Source organism: Lactuca virosa, chromosome 4, assembly GCF_052849685.1.
Source record: "Lactuca virosa cultivar CGN04683 chromosome 4, Lactuca_virosa_CGN04683_v6, whole genome shotgun sequence".
In the NCBI taxonomy this organism is placed as follows: domain Eukaryota; kingdom Viridiplantae; phylum Streptophyta; class Magnoliopsida; order Asterales; family Asteraceae; genus Lactuca; species Lactuca virosa.
Genome location: NC_136429.1, coordinates 333,001,918 through 333,024,799, shown reverse-complemented (window position 1 = coordinate 333,024,799; position 22,882 = coordinate 333,001,918). Strand labels below are relative to the sequence as shown.

Below are 22,882 nucleotides of genomic sequence, written 5' to 3'. Positions count from 1 at the left end.
CAAGAGCATGGTATGGAACATTTTCCAAGTTCTTGGAAGATTCCAAATTTCAAATAGGTTCTATCGATCCCACTCTCTTTAGGAAAATCCACAATAATCATTTGATCGTCGTGCAAACCTATGTCGACTACATCATATTTGGTTCAACCAGAAAGGACCTTAGTGATGAGTTTGATGAGTTGATGAAAAACAAATTTAGAATGAGTATGATGGGTGAGCTAAATTATTTCCTTGGTCTACAAGTTCGTTAATCTCCTAAGGGAATCTTCATTGGTCAAGAGATGTATATGAACAACCTGTTGAAGAGATACTCCATGGAGAACGCATCAATTGTAAAGACACCAATGTCTACATCCTACAAGCTTGATTTAGACCTTGATGGGAAAGTTGTAGATCAAAAGAACTATAGAGGAATGATTGTCTCATTACTGTACCTTACAACTAGTCGACCAGACATCATGTTTTCAACATGTATGTGTACATGCTTTCAAGCCAATCCAAAGGAATCACACCTCATTGCAGTCAAAAGAATTTTCAAATATCTAAAAGGAGCTGCTTCTCTGGGTCTATTCTATCCTTCTAAAGTCGACTTCTATCTCCAAGCCTGTACTGACTTAGATTATGGAGGATACAAGCTCGATAGAAAGAGCACTTCTGGTAGCTATCAATTCTTAGGAGGAAGATTGGTCAGTTGGACTTAAAAGAAGCAAACATGTGTTTCAACCTCTACTGCTGAAGCTGAATACGTTGCTGCCGCTAGTTGTTGTTCTCAAGTGCTCTAGATGTAAACAAAACGGAGAGATTATGGATTCAAAATGCAGCAGATCCCCATTTATTATGACTCTAAGAGTGAAATTGAAATCTCTCACAATCCCATCAACCACTCAATGACCAAGTACATATGATATCAGGTATCACTTCCTAAAAGATAATATTCAGAAAGGTCATATTGAGCTTCATTTTTATTTTCATTTTTACTTTACATAAGAGAAAACTACAAAAAGATTTTATTTACTTCCTGCTTTTGTCTCTACTTTAGATAAAAGAGATAACAAAAAGATTTTACTTTTACTTTTGCTAGGAAAATGCAAGTTGTTATAACAACTATGCAAGTGAAGAAGGATAATTGCTCCACACTTTAATGATTTTTCAAAATACCAAATTATGTGGTTCTTCAGTTTGCTTCAGTACACAACTAATATTGGTACTTTAGTGACCATTAACAAGATTCATTGTTATGCTCTACTTAGAGTTATAACATACATCAGGTACTAATGTTATGTGGGATAATCTGAGGCGAACTCTAAGGTTTAGTTAAGCTAATGTGTTATTGCATATTTGTAGCTTCCCTGTCCTAGTGAACTCGTGAGATAAAAACGTGAACTTGTGTAGTTTGAGGGACATAAAGAGTTTTTCTTTGTGAATATCTATACCTAATAAAAACCCTATCGGTCGACGATTTATCTCATGTGTCCTTTTTGTTAAAATAAAGCAAGTCAAGTTCCAAGTTTATCTGTTGAATTTACACACTTTGAGTCTAGCTATATATGAATAAGTAACAGTTCATGAGTGGAGTCATCTGTGACCTTTGAAACTCGATGAGTATTCCACCCGAGGATATTTATATCTATCCACCTAATTATAAAAGCTTGGATAGATGTGAAGAAATACCGTTTGAAAGGGTTTCATAGAAAGTCATGGACTCCATTAGTGACCTAAGCGATTCCGAGCACCCCCAATGAATTTCTTAGAAAGTCACGAACTGTAGTATTAATAGAAATAAAGTTAGAAATTATTTGCTTGTTTTAAAAAAATAAAAATAAAAAGAGTTCCACAAAAATATAAAGAAGTGTAGTTATATTCTCAGGTTAATTATTATATATAGTATTTTATTTTTAAAGTCGTGCCACTTGGAATTTGACAATAACTTTTGAAACGAAATGGGGGTAAATAAAAGGGTATAGGTGGTAGGAATGCCAAAAATAAATGTTGTTCAAAATAAGTGGGGAACGTTTATGAGGATTGTCAGTATTTAGGATTTGGGAAGTAACTAAGCCTTAGACACAAATATATGCATTGCAGTGAGACATAATTGGTGAGTTCAAAATGGGTTATTCTGAGTGATGTTAATGAGTTCAAAATTAATAATCAATAAAAGAAATTCTATACAATGCGAAGTGAAGGATCATACACAAAATATAGTTGCTTGATAAATCTGTAAGTGATAGCAAGATAATCCACAATGCTTCTAAATTTTTCATCCTTATATGTTTTAATGTTTCTTTAAGATTATTTCTTCCACATGCACACACTTCACCGCATTTTATTGTTTCCTCCTCAGATTCTCTATCCAAACGCACACATATCACCATAAAAGATAGATTATATAGTTTGCATTTCAAGCTCTCTGTGTATCTCATGCCTTAGAATCTAGGAAAAGCAACTAAGTTAGATAGAGAATATCACTTACTTGATAATGGAGCATCCTTAGCCAAGTGGAGCATCGTATGACAAGTCGACCATCCTCTTCAAGAAAAAAAATATGTGTTTGTCTTGATTCATGGAGCATTCTCATATATAGTGAAGAAGGAAAAGATGAAAAGCTTCATAAACTATCGTGGAGCAACTTCAGGTACATGTACCAAATTTGGAGAAACTTCACCAACTTGAAGGATCTTGGACCATCATCACCAACTTGGACCATCTTCACCAAGTTGATAATATTGGACCATCTACACCTCCTTGGACCAACTGAACATATGATTGAAGCATCTTCAGTCATATTGGATCATCTTGGATCATCATCGCCGACTTGGAACATCTTCAGTTACTTGGTATATCACGTCCATATGGATCATCATTTCCACATAGAACTTGACAAATGAGCCATGCACGCTTCAAGTAAGCCATGCAAGTTTCAAGCAATCCATGCACATCTTGAGTAGTCCATGCACATTCCTTAGGTGCCATTCTCGTCTCTAAGTTGATCATTCATGCATATACCATCTTTGTTTTCTTGGTTCTCAAGTCATCGTTCTCTCGCTTGTATATCAAGATTGATATCATCCTATTTATACTAGGGCGTTATTTAAACCTTCTGGGTCCACAAGTTGGCCCATGCAAGCCCTACTACAGCCCGTTGAAAAACCTAGAAACCCCCACCTATAAATACTTCACTTCTATTTTTCATTCTTGTTTTCATACTCTCTCATAAACTCTTGCTCTCACACCCATTTGGAGCAACTTCTAGTCGAGATACGATTTGGAGCAACTTAGTGATCAAGTACTCTCTTGGAGCAACTTCAGTTCAACTTATCGCTTGGAGCAACACCGGGATTTCTTTTGTAGGAGCAAAGCCGAGATTTTTTTGTTGGAGCAAAATCGAGATTTTTTTTGTTGGAGCAAAATCGAACATCTCATTGAGTTTGGTGTAACTTCGCAACTACAAGAACTACCCTTGGCACAACTTCAGTCTTGCCTCAACTACCCTTGGCGCAACTTCGATCTTGACTCAACACCCCCCACATCCATTTGGCGCATCACCATGTCGCTTGCAACTTCGGTCTTGCGCAGCTCCTTTGTAAGCAATCTCCTCCCCTTCGCAAGATCGTCTCGGCGCAAACTCTTCTTGGTCCAACTTCCCCCTCCCCCCTCACATACTCCTTCTTGCGCCACACACCTTATTGCGCAATACACTGCGCTTGCGCCACACACTTCTTTCTTGTACCTCAATACTTCTGCGCCATACACTTCTCTTGGGCTACACACTTCTTTCTTGTTCCTTAATAATCCTTGCGCCATACAACAATTTGGACCCAAGGCGCATCATCTTTTTGGCGCAATACCCTAATTGGTAGTCTATATATTTGCAACAACATCCCATACCTCAAAACCCTACTTGCTCCATTACCTTATTAAGCCAACATCGACATTTTCTTTTGGCGCATCTGATCAGGTTTCACATTGCCTTTGGCGCAACTTCATCTTGCTCCATCTATCTTTTCTTGAGCCATCAACCAAAAACCTTCTTGCACCATACTCTCACTTGTGTCATAAGCTACTCCACCTAAACCCTAGTTTGGCGCAACAATGATCTTGTTTGACACTCTTGGCGCAAGTACAACTCTTGTGCCACACTCCCTCTTTCTCCACTTAGTTCTTGCATCCCACCCTAGCCGAGATACTCTACAAAGTCTTTGGAGCAACATTGAAGTGTACAACAATACCTCTTGGTGCATCATCTGAATCCTAGTGATCATCACAACCATGAGAGACATCACAACTGTGAGAAAAAAAACCTCTTCGTGAGCAACTTCGCATCGATAGTATCTTGAAGCAATATCATATTTCTTGGTGCATGATTAACATCCCTTGGCGCATGATCAACATCTCTTGGCACAACACCTGCTTGGCGCAACATCTCTTGCTGCAACTTCCATCTCGGTGTGAAACTTCCGTCTTGACCAACCCCTCCACCTCGCAAGTCTTGGTCCAACTCCTTCCCTTCGCAACTCCTCTTACGCCATCAACCTTTGGAGCAACATCATTTGGTATCAAAAACCCTTCTTGCACCACATCTTCCTTCTTGCGTCATAGTCATTCTTGAACCACACTCAACATTTCAACCCTATTTGCACCACATGAAGTTTGGAGCAACGTCAGATTTTTTTGGCGCAAGATTTACCACCGATTGAAAAAAAGAAGAGGGAACAAAGCTTGGCACAACTTCATCAAACATTTTTTTTGGCGCATCTTGACCCAAATGTGAGCCAACTTTACATCTTGGGCCAACCCTACTTGCGGCATCCCTACATTAACCCTTGGTGCAACCTGTGTTTCAAGGGCACCCAAACACTACTTGGCGCAACATTCACAAATCCTTGGACCATCACTCGATCTTAACTAGCAATAAAAGCCATTCACAACTTCTTGCGCCAACACCCTAGTCGAAAAAAAACTATTTCTTCTTGCGCCATAACAGTCGACTCAATCTCTTGCGCCATCAATCCTTGGATCAACTTCACTTTCACGCAAACTCATACTGATTGAAATCTTGTGAGAAACCAACAAGACATCTTGCACCATCACAATAGAAGAAAATAACCTTGCGCAATTGATCATTGGTGCAACTTTGAACAGAATCCTTTGGCGCGACATCGTTTAGAGCACCTCTTCTCAATTTACGAATCCAACCCTAAGCTTGGTCGTACGCTCTCCTTTTGATGCATTAAGACCACCTTGGTGCTTCAGGGTTCTCATTTGGCACACTGACTTTGTCTTGGCATATCTGCTGGAACATTACTCCCTTTGGCGCATGTCCCTTAACAATCACGTTTTTTATAGATCAAATTTAGATGTGCCACTCTACTGGTTTATATCGATTGAGAATCACCACTTGCGTATTCCTCATCATGTGAATCATCTGTTTGGAAAACACTTAGCACATCTTCCCTCTAAAACAAAATCCCTAGCGCATCATCTCTAAGCCGAGAATGACTTCAAGTCCATCATCATCATCATCATCGAATCTTGCCATCAGATTTGAGTGTGCCACACACACACATTCAACCTAGCTGTCGATCAGACTTAAGGAGCCCTATTCTCAACTGTCGCTCAAACCTAGTGTGCCATCCTTCATATTTCATGTGTTAGCGTTTTGCAAGAGTGATAATGACTTTACACCAAATTAAGGAACAGGGGACAGAAAAGTAAACTTGACAGTGGACAAGATGTGGTTATGATAGAGAAGGTTAAATCTGGTATATATGCATGTTTAACAATCAGAACATGGAATAGAGAAACAATCTGGGCAAAAGGTTGAACCTTTATTCACTTTCAAAGTAAAACAAACAAAAATGGGGACAAATCCCATCAACGTAAACCATGAGCTTTTAAACTAGAATATTGCAGAAAATAAGGAACTGATTCCACACTATTAGCTAAAGACCAGGGAACACTTAGCCCACATTGGAATTGACTTATTCCATTCTAGTACTATTTAATAAAACAAATTAAAAATGTGCAGACCAAAAATATGACCAAAACCTCTGAATTACATTAACATTTTCCCCTTTAATTCATAGTTTCCAACTTGCTTCACTCCAATAAAGTTGCGCATCTCCTCATGTTTCACTTTTGCCATTGCTTTGGTGAGAATGTCAGCCTTTTGCTTCTTGCTGCATACATGCTTCACTATTATCTCACCATTTTCTACACATTCTCTAATGAAGTGGAACCTTATGTCGATGTGCTTACTTCGTCCGTGAAACACCGGATTCCTCATGAGGTCAAGGGCTGATTGGTTATCAACATACAAAACTACAGGTGGTATGTCTTAACCAGTTAAGGTAGTGAGGAGGCGACGCAACTAAATGCCTTGACACACTGCCATTGTGGCTGCTATGAATTCCGCCTCACAAGAAGATAGTGCCACAACTCGTTGTTTCTGTGATGCCCAAGTAACCAGATTGCCATTCACATAAAACGCCATCCCGCCTATGCTTCTTCTATCAATCTCATAATTGCCCATGTCACTATCAGAGTAACCAATGATAGTGAATTTTCTTTCTCCTTTGGGGTAGACTATGCCATAGTCTAGGGTGCCCTTCACCTATCTTAATATAACCTTAACTGCTTGTAGATGTTTCATGGTCGGTTTCTCCATGAAACAGATGACTACACCAACTGCAAAGGATATGTCTGGACGAGTATGTGTTAGATACCTGAGGCCTCCCACTATGCTCCTGTATTTAATGGGGTTTAGAAGCTCCCCATATTCACATTTTTTCAACTTCAGCTTGTGTTCCATTGGACTTTTAGTGGGGTTGCATTCCAGCATACAGGTCTTGGCTAGGATGGTTTTGGCATATGCTTCTTGCTTCAAGGTGATACCTGATTCATGTTGACTTACCTCAATTCCTAGATAGTAAGTCAACACTCCAAGATCACTCATCTCAAATTTGGCACTCATCTCCAGTTTGAACCTTTTCACATCTTGTTGGCAACTTCCTGTGACCAGTAGGTCGTCAACATACACTCCAACTATCAGGGTATTTCTTTCCTTTTTCCTGGTGTACACCGAGTATTCTTGAAGACACCTTGTGAATCCCAGGCTCTTCAAGTATTTATCTAAACAAGCATTCCAAGCCCTGGGTGCTTGTTTCACTTTCAATCCGTAGAGAGCTTTTGACAGCTTGTACACTTTGTTGGTGTCACCCTTCTTCTCGTAACCTTCAGGATGTGTAACATAGACTTTCTATTCCAACTTCCCATTCAAGAACGTTGATTTCACATAAATATGATGTACATGCCAACCGTTAGAACCTACAAGGGCTAGGATGAAACGCACTGTTTCAATTCTCGCCACCGGTGTAAAGACTTCGTCGTAGTTTATTCCCTGTTTTTGAACATAGCCCTTTGCCACAATTCTTGCTTTGTGTTTAACAATCTTCCCACTTGGGTCCTGTTTTACTTTGAACACCCAATTCAAGCTAATTTCCCTCCGTCCCTTTGGTAGATCAACCAGGGTCCAGGTTTTGTTTTTCTCAATCGAGGCCAATTCCAGATTCATAACGTTGACCCATTCCTTTCGTTTTCGGTATTCTCATACAGGTTTGTGAGTAATCGATAGTGCTTCAGAGCACCACCACCTGTCGAGCTCGAAGTGGTACTAGAAAAGACAACTTGCGACACTGGTGAATTGGGCGTAATTGGGAAATTAGGTGTCGACGGTGGGTTTGAGTACATACCAGGTGGGCTCAAATGTGAGTCCAATTGTGAGTTAATGGACTGAGACTCACTTTCAGTCCAGTCCACATCAACTTGGGGTATTTCTTGACCAACTGGAGTGTGAGGGATAGGTCGGACTTCACTATCATCGACTTGGTCAAAATCAAATCCCTCCACAGTGAAGCTTATCCCTGGTGTTGACTTTATCTTCTTCGTTGTTTCCCATCTCCACTTCCGATTTTTTTCAAACACGACATCCCTGCTCACAAACATTGACCCCGTATCAAGGTCCAAAAGTCTATACACCTTCGATCCTTTTTCAATTCCCAGATGCACAAATCGTTTGCTTCTATCATTTAATTTCTTTAGATGATTCTTTGCAACCAACATATGTGCAACACACCCAAAAATTTTGAGATGTCCCACCTGTGGTTTCCATCCAGTCCATATCTCATATGGTGTAGTTTCTTTCAAAGCCTTGGTGTTGACCCTGTTCAGCAAATACACAACATGATTCACGGCTTCACCCCATAACACATCAGGGACAGGGGATAGAAATGACTTTACACAAAATGTTAGCCTTTTGTAGGAGTGATAATGACTTTGCACCAAATTTAGGAGCAGGGGACAGAAAAGTAAACTTCACAGTGGACAAAATATGGTTATGACAGGGAAGAGTAAATCTGGTATATATGCAGGTTTGACAATCAGAAAAGGGAACAGAGAAACAATATGGGCAAAAGGTTGAACCTTTACTCACTTTCAAAGTAAAACAAATAAAAATACGGATAAATCCCATCAACATACACCATGCCCTTTAAACTAGACTATTGCAGAAAATAAGGAACTGACTCCACACTATTAGCTAAAGACCAGGGAACACTTAGCCCACATTGGCATTGACTTATTCCATTCTAGTACTATTTAATAAAACAAAATAAAACATTCAGACCAAAAATATGACCAAAACCTCATAATTACTTTAACATCATGGGCATCCAAGCATTTTTTTTGGAGCATCGGATCATTGTGGCACTCTAACCATAGTGAGTTTTTTTAATACTGTTTAATTTTTTTTTCTATTCTACTGTTGAACTTGGATCCTTTCACATGATCTCACGAACACATCTGGTTGAGAGCATCACTGTAATTGGTTTTGGATTCAAGACAGACACACCACGAGTTTTTTTTTGACATCGATGCATTCTCAGGCTACATCTCTTGCTCGAACTCTTGAGCTCATGTCATGCATTATACATGTTTGGATATAACGCATTATAAACTCCAACGTGTTTGGACATTCCACCCGATGCTTTCTGTATCTTCGTTCAGTCCATGTACAAACACATGACCATGGATCCAATCTCAGAGTTTCAGCAACTCCGAAGCTTCACTCGTACTTGTTTCACTCCCCAGCAAAAGCTATTCTCGATAAACCAATTAAAAATTTTTATAGGAGCAAATTTAATACATGGTACATTTTGCACAGTAGAGCATCACCCAAGAAGCCACCAACATGCTGCTCTGAAGAATCAAAGAATTCACAAAGTTTTTTTTGTGACAATTAGAATTTATTTTTGTGACGCTTTCTCACTAAAGGTTATGGCTCTTTTATGACTGTAGGGGTGTCGCAAATGAAACATGTATACATACATGTTTGTGTTCTGGTTGCATGAACCTCTTTTTACACACACAAATGCACGATTTCTTTCACAGTTTCACCTGCACGTGTTTTTTTTGTTTTTTGTTTCTTATTTTCTTTATTTTTTTAATCCTAGTTTTATAAGTATCTATTGGATGAAGACATTGTAAGGTCATATTTAGTTGGTTTAGGCTAGGCATTCATTTGTATGAGTCTTGTTAGTCTTTGTTTAGGTGTTTATAGGGTTTGCGGTTGGGTGAACCGAAAACAGGGTGTTTTCGGTTCAATTGGTGTTTGCGGTTGTGATTCTGTTTACGGACATGAACTGTTTGCGGTTCATGTTCCCTATATATAGTGTCAGTGTTGTCAGAAGTAGAGAACGGTTGTAATACGTGTGTCAATTGTACCAGACGTTTACGGTTCAATAGAAACGTGTGCAATTTGGATCATTCTTGCTTCTACTCCTTCTTGTTCTCATTGATTATTGTTTGTTCTTGTGTTTGATCACTAGCTGGTTCCAGATTTGGAGACTTACAATTGGTATCAGAGCCATACTAGTGTCAAATCTGATCAAGTTTCGTTTTCGGTAGATTAGTTTTCATTTTCGTGATTGGTCAAGCTTTGTTACTGGATTTCTGCTGTTTATCGTGATTTTAAGGCCAAAGGGATTGAAGATATGCTCGAAATCTGTTATTTTCATCAACTTCTGGGTGTTTTCGGCTGTAAATTGTTCATCAGTTTTCGGCTGTAAACGTGTTTTCGGCTGTAAACGTTTTGAGTTTTCAGCTGTAAACTCTTTTCGACTGCAAACAACCTGTTTTCGATTGTAAACCTTTGTTTTCGACTGTGAACCTAATTTCAGCCGTGAGCCGTAAACTGTTCTCAAATATAAACCGTGTATGACTTTAAACTCTTTTCGGCCGTAAACCTTATTTGGTTGTAAATCGTGTTCTCGACTGTGAACCTATTTTCGGTTGTGTTTTCTTTACAAGTTTTATTTTCAGTCAATTAAGAAAATTTTTAAAAAAATGGAACCCCAAAACAATGCAATTCATCAGGAGTTGGATTCGATTATGGGAACTACCACAAGAATTCCACGTCTACTGTCTGCCGAAGGATTTCCTGAATGGAAATACAGAATCGAAAAATATATCAAAATGAAAGATTTCAAAATTTGGCACAACATTCTTAGAGGCCCTGTTAGGATCACCACTACTCTTGAGAATGGAGTTATAATTGAAAAACGAGTGAAAGACTATACGGATGATGATTTTGAAAAAATTGAAGAACAAGAAAAGGCTTTGGCAACTCTAACTATGGCTCTATCACCTGATATTGCTTAAGGATTTAGAGAGTATGAATCAGCTAAGGAACTGTGGGAAGCATTGATTGAGGTGTATGAGGGTAATGATGACATGAAGCAGAGTAGACAAGACATGCTTCATCAAAAGTTCAACCTGTTTAACCATGTTCTTGGGGAATCTCTTGAGGCTCAACTCCAACGATTCATTACTTTCACCACCGAAATGAGCAGAACGGGAATTTCTGTGCCACGATCCGAGATTAACAAGAAACTGCTGAATTCTCTTCCCAAGTCTTGGGACATGAACGTCTCTGTAATCAAGAAAACCAAAGATCTCAACCGACTCACTCTGGCAGAAACGATGGCTATCATTAAAGCTTGCGACTTGGATGATAAGCAAAGAGAGATAAACCATGTGAACTCCTACTCAACAGCCAATCTGAGCATTTCATCAAACAATGCCTTCTATTCATTCACTATCCCACAGAATAAAGCTTTCACCATTCCACATAATCATGCAATTCCTTAAACCCAGACCATTCCACCAACCATGCCTTATCAATAGTCTTATCAACACCCTCCTCTTCATCAAAGGCTCCTATCACCACTTCAGCTCCCAAAGAATCTGAGGAGAATATAGCCTTAGCCTCTGGTCTTGTAAATTGCTACAATGCCTTCGTGGGTGGAGACTTGCCTCCCCAAATTTCATTTGTTGATCTTGATCAGATTCACCCTAAGGATGTGGAGGAAATGGACATTACTTGGCAGATTGCAATGGCGATTTTCAGGGCCAAACAGTTTGCCAAGAAGACAGGGAAAAAAAATTGGGGCATGAATGCTGATAAGAAGGTTGGGTTTAACAAAGGAAAGCTGAGATGTTTCAATTGCCACGAGCCAGGGTACTTTGCTCATGATTGTCCGAAGCCAGATAGGAGAGAGAACCACGACAAGGCGATGGTACCGGTGATGAACAACAGAAGATCATCATCCAACAATGAAACTGTGAATTTGGCAGTTGTGGCTCAGACGTTTGGCTGGGAGGATCAAATTCAGGCACTGAACATTTCAGGACCGGAGAATGCTCACCTGGCACAGATTAGTGAATCTCCTGAAGAAAAGGTTGAAGAAGATCCTGAAGAAGAAATGATGCGGCTACAATTTTCATTCATGGTATCTACCACACCTGAGCCTGAGAAGAAAGAGGTTAGTGAAGATTATTGTTCTCAAAGATGCATTGATACAGTTAAGTTTTTGCGTGAACAAATTGATTATTGCGTAGAGAAAATGAGGACCTTAAGTACGAAGGCTATACCCTTAGGAAAGGTCAGAAACCCCTGAAAGAACAATTAGAGGCTAAAACCAAAGACTTTAGGAAACTTCAGGAAGAGTATAGTAATAAATTTGTGAATTATGATTATGTGAAGGATCAACTTGCTAGTTTGACAGCTGAGCTTGACACATTGAAAAACAAGTTTGAAAATGCATATTTTAATTTCAAAAAATATGATGTGTCAAGCGAGAAAGTCAAGTCCATGATTGAAAAAAATTGAGGTTTAAGGATAATCAGAAAAAACGGTCTAGTGTATGATAGTGTTCCTCCTCCTTTTAACCATACTTACACTAACATTCCTCTATCTAAAGAAGAAATAGAAAGAGAGGCATATCTTCAGTATGGAACACCTGCTGTGACGGTGCCAGAAAGTAGTTCTAGGGTAAAGGATACTAATGTTTTTGATTTACATGCAGATTTACCCTTAGATCAAGGCAAGCAAGCGGGTGGAGAAAGTTTTTCTGATAATAAGTTGTGTTGCAATCTGATGTTTTTGTTATGAACACTGATGTTTCTGTTTCAAATTTGAGAACTAATGTTTTGGTTTCTGATGATGTTGTTGTGAGAACTGATGATTCAGATGTTTTTGATAAGTATGGTGATGTGTCTGATAAATCTAAATCTCATGAATCTGTCACTGGCACATGCACACCACCTAACCCTGTCACACAGTCTGAATCATGCACTTGCACTTGTGGGAAAAGTAAAGAATTCAATAAGGCCACAAAATCAGGAAAAAGCAGTACAGTTCCTATATGAAGAAACAAACATGTTTCAATTGTGGAGTTCCTGGTCATATTGCATGAAACTGTCCAAACCGTGTATTTGTTCCTTTTTATACACAAAGGGGAATGAATGAGTCACGAGGAAGATCTCTTAAGAGAAAATCCTCGAGATCTCATTCAGTTGATGGTGATTGGAACATCAATAAAGAAAGAAAATGGGCTGATCTTGAAAAGAACACACGAGTTTTAAACAAAAATTCAATAGGTACTTTAACGAGACCAAAAATGGTTAAGCCAAGATCGGTATCGTCAAAGACATCGTCTAGGTCTTCGGATAATCTTAGACGGAAACCCAAACGATCAAAACCAAAGAAAAACATTTCGAAAACACCTGTAATTGTTTCTAAATCTAATTATAAATGGGTGCCCAAAAACTCAAATGTCCAATCACCTCAACGTCCTTTATGTGCATCTGGTAATCAATCTGATTCAAAATGTGAAAAAGTCAATTTTGTTGCTAACAAGGTAAAACCCAGTGTCTCAATGAACTGGGTCCCAAAATCTAATTAATCTCGCTCATCGTGCAGGAACAGATACGGAGGAATGTCGTCAGACCCTGGTATGTCGACAGTGGTTGTTCCAGGCACATGACAGGACACATCTCCCAACTGCATGACATTCAGAATTTTAATGGGGGCTATGTTTCCTTCGCGGGAGGAGAAGGTGGGAAGATCACCCAGAAAGGAACTGTCACAAATGGAGTGCTTAGCTTTGAGAATGTCAACTATGCTCCCGAGCTGATGCACAGTCTGTTGAGTGTCTCACAGATATGTGACAAAGGCTTTTCAACTCATTTTACTAATAAAGAGTGTCTCATTCTAAACCCCGAAATCGTCATACCTGAAGAATGGATCCTAGTCAAATATGAAAGATAAGGGAATGCCTATGTTATAGACATCAATCATAACATTCCTGAACAAGTCACTTGTCTTTTCTTTAAGGTCTCAGAACACAATGCCATGCTTTGGCACCGTCGTCTCAGCCATGCTAATGCCAAGAACCTCAATCGCCTTGCTAAAAATGAGATTGTGCGTGGTCTTCCCGTCAAGGACTTCATAACCTTTGAAAAGTATGTGGCATGTACTCAGGGCAAGCATCATCACAAGCCACATTTTCCAAAGACGGTCAATTCAATCAGCAAGGTTCTCCAATTGTTGCATATGGATTTGCTTGGTCTAGTCAATGTTTTCAGCATCAACAAAAGTTGTTACTGCCTGGTTATGATCGATGACTACTCACGGTTTACATGGGTTTTCTTTCTATCCAACAAGAGTGAGATTGCTGACTTGATCAAGAAGTTCATTGTGATGATTGAGAATCAAACAAATGAAAAGGTGAAAGCGCTTCGAACTGATAATTGCACAGAATTCAAGAATGCCGTTATGGATCATTTCTGTGCCGAAAAGGGTATATTGCGTCAATACAGTTCCGTTCGGACACCACAACAAAATGGTGTTGCAGAACGGAGAAATCGTACTTTGATAGACGCTGCAAGGACGATGCTCTGTGATTCCAAATTGTCGGTCTTCTTCTGGGCTGAGGCGATCAACACTATTTATTACGTTCAGAATCGAGTCCTGATCAACAAAGCTCAGATGAAGACCCCGTATGAGATATTATACAATCACAAGCCATCGGTTTCTCATTTCAGAATATTTGGATTTCTTGCACCCTTCTTCACCTTGAATCCAACCCCAAGTTCAACGCAAAGGCTGATGACTGCTACTTTGTGAGATACGCCGCATGTACAGCTTACCGTGTATACAACAAAGTCACCAAGAAGATAGTGGAATCTTATAACGTGCGTTGGCTAGAGGAGAATGAGACAGATGCGAGAGTTGGACCTTACTGGTTATTTGATTATGCAACATTGTTTAAATCCTTTAATGTGTATTCTGATAATGTTTCAGGTTCCTGCTCACGCTCAAGTATAGTTGTTGAAGATGAAGAGGAAAATGTTGTGTACAGACCACCCCTGGTGACTCCCGCGTCTCCTAGAGTGGATGAAGCTGCTCCAAGTACTTCCTCAGGTTCTCCAAGTCAAAGAACAAATCTTGACGCTGAAGCCACTCCTCTCACGATCCTAGATCGTCCGAGGAGAGTGATTCAGCTGAAGATAGATTCTTTAATATCAACACACTTCCAGTCTCAGTCAATGATATTAGCCAAGAGATCCCATCTAGAATTCAACGCGATCATCCGATCAAAAATGTCATCGGCCCACTGGGTGAAGGCGTTAAAACGAGAAGTCAGAGTGGAGATGTCAATACATGTCTCTATTCTTGCTTTATCTCTCAGATTGAACCCATGAATGTGGCAATGGCATTGAATGAACCAAGCTGGGTTGATGCGATGCACGTAGAGCTAAACCAATTTGAAAAACTGGGTGTTTGGAAGCTGGTTGAATTACCCAACGGCAAGAAGTCACTAGACACGCACTGGGTTTTTCGAAATAAGCAAGACGATTCTGGGGTAATTGTATGAAATAAGGCTCGATTAGTCGTTCGTGGACTCTGGAAAATAGAGGGTCTCGACTACACGAAAGTATATGCTCCGGTTGTACGATTGGAAGCAATTCGTATATTCCTTGCGTATGCTTCATGCATGAACTTTACTGTTTATCAGATGGACGTCAAGACCACCTTCTTGTATGGTGCTGTGAAAGAAGAAATTTATGTTGATCAACCTCCTGGGTTTGTCAATTCCAAGTTTCCGAATCATGTATACAAGTTGGACAAGGCTCTATATGGGTTACATCAATCTCCCAGAGCTTGGTATGAAACTCTTACAGAGCACTTGCTCGCGCATGGGTATACACGAGGAACAATCAATCAGACCTTATTCATCAAGCATGTGGGTGCATACCTGATTCTTGTACAAATCTATGTGGATGACATCATTTTCAGTTCGACAAGTTCCAAGCTATGCAAAGAGTTCGAGACTATCATGAAGAAAAGATTTGAGATGAGTTCATTGGGAGAAATGACCATGTTCTTAGGGCTTCAAGTTAGACAAGATTCAGCCGGAATCCTGTTACATCAAGGCAAATACGTTGAAGATATGCTGGAGAAGTTTGGTTTTAAAGATTCAAAGATTGTATTAACTCCAATAGCAGAAAGACCGATGTTGTCTTCCGACCCAGAGGGGGAGCCTGTTGATCAAACTGACTACCGCTCGATGATGGGTTCCCTGATGTATCTAACGGACAGCAGACCCGACATCATGTTTGTAGTCTGTCAATGTGCGAGTTATCAGGCTAGTCCTAAACTCTCTCATTTAATTGCTGTCAAAAGGATTTTTAGGTATCTCAAAGGTAGCCCTAAGTTGGGTCTTTGGTATCCTAAAAATCCTGATTTCGATTGATATGCATTTGCTGACAGTAACTATGGAGGATGTGAGCTTGACAGGAAATCGACATTGGAAGGGTGTCAATTTTTGGGAGATCCGTTGGTATCTTGGTAGTGTAAGAAGCAACAAACCGTGTCAACATCAACAGCTGAAGCTGAATATGTTGCCGCCTCTGCCTACTGCTCCCAAGTAATCTGGATTCAACACCAACTTATGGATTATGGTTTAAATTTTCTTGAAACCCCAATGTTTTGTGATAATGATGCTGCAATCCAAATAGCTAAAAATCCTGTCCAACACTCCAAAACCAAGCACATCGACATCAAAGTTCATTACATTAGAGATTGTTATGAGCGTTCGCTCATCCGTTTGGAACAGATTCACACTGATAATAATGTGGCGGATCTGTTCACCAAACCGTTCAACAAAGCTCGATCCGATGTGCTGTGCTTGTGGGCTTTATCAAAATGATACGTTTTGAAGACTAATTTTTTGTTTTAGGTTAGTTTAAATTTGTGCATTTAATTTCCTTTCTCTCCTATGCACAAATTTAGGGGGAGAAATAAAAACAAAACAAAAATCATAAAATTCAAAAAATAAAAAAAATATGTTCTAATGGAGGTTGTCTGTAGGTAATTAGATGGGAAGTGATATCAACCAAGTGATAACAGAAAATTTTAATTTTTGTAAGGTACCAATGCTGAATTGTCTAGGCTCTGTGTTCAATGCGCTGGTAGACACGAAAGATTTCAATGTACCAGACTAGGCATAGATTGACATTTAAAAGGACTTGACAAGTATTGACTTAGAAAGTTCCGTTTGGTCAGACAATACGATGATCGGGTAGATTGAGCAGCGAGATATACATGGGAATCTGCGGGCTACACTAAAGTAATCTGTATCTGGAACTATGGCGTAACTTTTCGTCGATGTATGGATGCATGTCCTTAATTCCGGTACTGATAGGGCAACTGGGGAATTCCGATAGAGTAGGTCTGTAGAAGGTTATTTCCTTGCTTTCTTTCTGTCAGTCATATGTTGCCTCCTCTGCGTGATTGGAAGAGATCCGACATGGACTGCAACATATGCAACTCTATTTCTATGCATCTCCTTCTATATGCAATTCTTTCTATCTATTAGTCATATGTTGTCTCCTTTGCGTGATAAGTTTTTATCCGAACTGGAACACATCATATGCAACATTCTATTTCTCAATCCCTCTAATTCAGTTAGTCATATGTTAATCCCTCTGCGTGATTGGAAGAGATCCGACCTGGGAATAAGACATATGCATTTCTAAATCTATCTTCTTCCTTAATAATTGTCTACTCATCTAAAGTAAGGAGTATTTTGGAAGTCTTTGATTACCGGGATATATCAGGAAGCGGGAAACACATTCTAGCATTTAATAGGATGTCTGTAGATCTCGCTGCTAAATTTAGGTGGACAACAATATCTTTGGTCGCCGTCAGCTAAATGGTCCCTCTAGGAGTATTATTTAGGTATATAGGTTCAAAACTCTTGTCACTTGTAGCATGTCCAAATTCGTCAGAATCGTTCGTGTTTAAGTGGACCACAATACCGACGATAGACCAGATCTATTCATGAAGGTGGAGGTACTGAAAAACAGATTAAGGCTGTCTTAAAACTTTGATCCCAAAATCATAAAAATAATATTAGCAATGGTGAAGAGAAATTCGTGTTATTTTATTTTATTTTATTTTATTTTTATTTTTATTTTCTAAAAATTAAAAATTAAGGAAAATTAATTTAGTTTAAATTTTTTAGATTTTATTTTATTTTATTTTATTTTTAGTTTTAAGTCTTCAAAGTGTCTTCATTTTTATTAAATTTGGATATATTGGGTTTAGATTTGAGGCTTTTGGGTTTGCATCTCATGGGATATGGGCCGGAAATGGTCCAGTGTATAAAAGATAAGGTTTCCGGCTGAAAACCCTACTACCCTCACTTTTTCGTTCTCAGCCGCAAACCCCTCCCACTTCTCTCTCACGAGTTACTGTTCATCATCACCGATTCAACATCTTTTTGCGTTTTTCATCTGAAATTGATCCTTGAATCTTATAGGTACTGCAAAGGCAACCCACACTATGTTAAATCTAACCTGAATCGATCGTGTTTTGCAGGATTTGGAAGCAGAAACGTTTTTGGGCATCGAACTGCATTTACGGCTGCAAACCGTTCACACCCGTAAACCGTTCATAGTTGTAAACCCGTTTACGGCTGTAAACTTGTTTTTTAGCCATAAATTTGTTTTTCATCCAAATAAAATTAAATTAAGGCCTAATCAATTGATAATTGAGAAAATTTAAATGTTAATTGATTAACTCCTTAGTTTTATCACTTGGCTTGTTTGGTGCAGAACAAATGGCAGACTTGAAATTTTTGGATAACCACAACATTGCTGCTTTCTTGTTTGATCCTCCAGCAGCACACCAAGAATTTAGGTCCATGATTCATGGACTTAAGAGATGTTTCCTTGCATATGCTTTCACGTCAAATCCCATGATTTATCAAGACTTAGTGAAGCAGTTTTGGAACAAGGCTTCTGTGAGTAAAGGAGAAGATGAAGAAGACACGGTGGAATCTGTTATTCAAGGAAAGAAAATTATGGTGTCTGAGCAAACTATTCGTGAAGTGCTGCAAATCAATGACCAGACAGGGTTTCAAGCTGAGCTTTCTATGGAACAAACTGGAGAGATTCTCGAAAGAATGGGCTATGAAGGAGTGTTTCCACCTACCGTGAAGAAGCTGTTGCCTCCTTACTGGCGATTTCTTGCTCACTCCTTCGTAATTTGCACCTCAGGCAAGAAATCTGGTGCTGATGAGATTTCCCTATTGAACACTGGTGCTATTGCTGCTCTTGATCTTGAGTTCAACTTTTCAAGATACGTTTTGAATGATATGATGAGCAATTTAGAAGGAAAAAGGAAGGACAAATTTCTGATGTTCCCAAGGTTTCTCCAGATGATATTTGATAGTAAATATCCGGCGTTAGAAAGAAGAGGTTAAACTTTGGACTTGAAGTCTTTGGGTGCTAATACTTTTGGTCTCATGAAACAAAACCGCAAGGGTACAGAATTTATATTTCAAGGAAAGTACTCACTGGAGAAGTTTGGCCAGTTTGCGGAGATCAGTGAAGCATCCGAATCAGAAAGCTCCTCAGACAATGAAGATGATGAAGATGAAGAAGACCCTGTTCCTCCTGTTGCAATTATTGCCGAGGAACATGTATCGATGACTAATGTGGAGGTAAATGATGATGATGATGCGAATGATGATGATGAAGGTGAAGATGTGATGAATCTAGGGGATGATGTACTTGACTTTGATAATGATGAGGATGATGATGCAGCTGATATGGATCTAGGTGGTGATTTATCCAGATTTGATGGTGATAACTTATACTTCGACTTCGAGCAGGGTGATGATTTCAGGCCAAGTAACGAGGAACTCAATGCGTTTTTTGATGATGTCCATGATGTTGTACAAACTACAACGGAGACTGAGGGAGTTGGAAATGTTCTCAAAGTGCAGCCTCCAACGACTGATTAGATGGCCGACACTTCAGCTAATCTGGATTCAACTATAAGGATTCATCCCCTTTTAGTTGCTACTCCAGCCACTTTGCCATCTGAAGGTGATATTAACATGACACAAGCCTCCCAGCCTCCACTTAAAATGAGAAGAGTCGATCCAAGGCCAGGAGTGCTGATTAGGGAACAAGCTTCACCGGCCCAACAATCCTTTGCAACTGCTACACCGACCCAACAAGCTCATGTTTTGAAAGAAGGACCAAGTGATGTTCAATATTCGTATGAAGCCAGGAGTTCCTCAATTCATGGGGGTTCCTCTCCACCACAACATGCGCACGATGCTGCCTCCGAGTGGATTCCCAGGTTCTTGGCTCAACAAGATTCTGACCCTTCACCTCGAGGCAAAGGGATATCTATATGTGAAGGAAGTTCAGGGGGAGCGGACCCATGAATTTTTAAGCTCAAGGAGAAGATCGAAATTCTAAATCAAAAGGTTATTGAGTAGGATGTTTTGATAGGAAATCTTGACGTCAGAGTTTCCGAGCTTGAAGAGGAAAATATTCAAAAATCAAAACAAATCTCCGACTTGCAGCTAAATCTGGGTGCATTATCTGTTGGGTACTTCGACCTGAAAAACAAGCTAATAAGTGAATTTGGCGACAAATTCAAGACACCGGTCGCTGAACCAAATGCAGAAAAACCTTCTCATTGTGCTCCTTCCCAAGCTGATCAAGATCCTCCTGTTGATCAACCTGTTAGTACCACGAGAATTGTTAACCGATTTGAGAAAGAATCGGCTCAAGCCAATCCAAGAGTTATTCTCAAACGAGGTCAGAAACAGGTATCTTCACAAAAGAGGGGAGAGTGGCTCTTCATGAAAAATTCAGATCAAAATGTTCGTGGAGACCAGCCCCAACTGACTGTGACTGAGCTTGGAAAGAAGCGGTTAAGAGATAAGTATGGTGACCGGTCAGGAATTCTAATGTGGGGTTTTCAAGACAAATTAAATTGTTGGTTGGTAAAGCGCAAGAGCGGAAACGTAGAGTATTACAGGCACAAAAATGACTTTTCTTCTTGGACGAAGGTGGACCTCACTGAATTTGTCGATGCTCCATTTTCAAATCCAGCTCATGATCCACGAGGAACGGATTTCAAACTCTTCTTAGAAAATCAAGTAAAGAGGAAATTCGATGGAATGAAGACATTCGAATCCTTCATGAAAAGAGCCAAAGATGTTTTTGACCCTAAGACTAACAAGAGCTTCAAGAATGTAATGTGGCCTCCTACAAAGCAGATGACACAGATTCCTATTGTTAAGCATTTTTGTGATGGATCGCTGAACAATATGGAATACTGGGTTTTTGAAGAAGCCACAGCCTCTGCTGTCATCAAATTCCCGGATGGTGTCTTTCGTATCGTTGATAAGAAGGATTTGCTACAGTTTGGTGAACGGGATATTCACACTTTGGCTCAACATCAAATCATATGCAAGCATGAGATTCTAGAGGCTGTTGCTAAAGAATTTACAAGCATGATCGCTGAGATTATTGAAAAGAAGATGTGGCTAGGGTCAATGGGAAGGTCTGACGTGTTGGTCATTGAGAAAGACTGAACTTATGCTAGCCTCAAACCAAGGGGGAGACTGTAAGGTCATATTTAGTTGGTTTGGGCAAGGCATTCATTTGTATGAGTCTTGTTAGTTTTTGTTTAGGTGTTTATAGGGTTTGCGGTTGGGTGAACCGAAAACAGGGTGTTTTCGGTTCAACTGGTATTTGCGGTTGTGAGTCTATTTACAGCCGTTAACTGTTTGTGGTTCATGTTCCCTATATATAGTGTCAGTGTTTTTAGAAGTAGAGAACGGTTGTAATGTGTGTGTGTCCATTGTACCAGACGTTTGCGGTTCAATAGAAACGTGTGCAATTTGGATCATTCTTGCTTCTACTCCTTGTTCTCATTGATTATTGCTTGTTCTTGTGTGTCACTAGTTGGTTCCAGATTTGGGGACTTACAGACATCAAGAACACAATCCCTATTTAAATTTCAAATTTTTATCAGGGTTAACACTCTTTACCTGATATTGAAGAGATATCCATAAGTGTTCAATTTTTTTTATCGAAACATTTTTTTAAATATCATTTGTGATAAAAAAAAAGGGGATTTCTTTCTTTTCTTTTTTTAATTTTTTTTTGATAAGTTACTGTCTTTTCAAGACAAGACTTAGCAACTTTGTTTTATCATAACACTCCTTGGTATTATTTAGCAAAATATCAAAGTTTTTTTTTCGTTTGTCGAAAAAGATCAAGTTTTTCACTCTTATTCAACACTTGATTTTTCTTCAAACGTTTAACCTTCATAAAACACAAAACAAAATTTCAAATTATTCCTATCTATCAATTTATTCTCCTATATTGACAAAACAAAATTAATTTTTGTCTAGATTACGCAAATTCGAACCTATATTTTTTTAATCAATTCCAAAATTTTTAAATTTATTGTTCTTACCAATTGTCATATTGACAGTTAATTTTTCTCTAAAATCTTTCAAGTTCGAGGAAAACATTATCTGTAATCATTTTTCTAAAGTTTTTTTAGTGTGTCTGCTTCAACAGAAAATTACATTGAAGCAGAGGAGGAAAATGTTATATCGTTATATTTCCTTTTAAACACTTTTAAAGACTGCTTATTTCAGTAACCATCACATACGGGGAAACTGTTGGAAATATTTTTATGTGATTGTCACTTGAAATAAGTTGAGTATTGATTTACATTTTCTAATAAACATTATCATAATGTTTCATGTCAAGAGAGATCTTGAAGATTCAACAAGTGTTTGAAGAATAGATGTTGGAGCACTTCAAGTTGACATGGAGCACTTGTTGTTGACATGGAGCACTTGAAGTTGACAGGGAGCACTTGAAGTTAACTTGGAGCACTTGTTGAACATGGAGCACTTGCAGCTTACATGGAGCACTTGTGGAAAGCAAGTTGGACCATCATGATCTCAGATGGCACATCTAGATCATATGTGGAGCGTCAAGACGTTGATGGCTCAACATGAATATTGGTGGCTCATCTCAAGTCAATGGAGAACCATGATCACGTTGATGGCTCAAAAAGATTGCACATGACACATCATGTACAATGATGGCACGTCCAAATTCTCAATGGCACATGCATTTCGTCCATGGTCCA

At 39.2% G+C, this 22,882-nt stretch overlaps 1 protein-coding gene across 1 annotated transcript; it reads left to right on the top strand.

Moving 5' to 3' along the window:
* Positions 1–281: 281 nt before the first annotated feature.
* On the top strand, positions 282–1,126 carry LOC145106143 (putative mitochondrial protein AtMg00240). The gene is made up of 2 exons (XM_079043171.1): positions 282–686; positions 1,082–1,126. Exons 1-2 carry the CDS (start codon positions 282–284, stop codon positions 1,124–1,126), a joined length of 450 nt encoding a protein of 149 aa, XP_078899297.1.
* Positions 1,127–22,882: the final 21,756 nt, after the last annotated feature.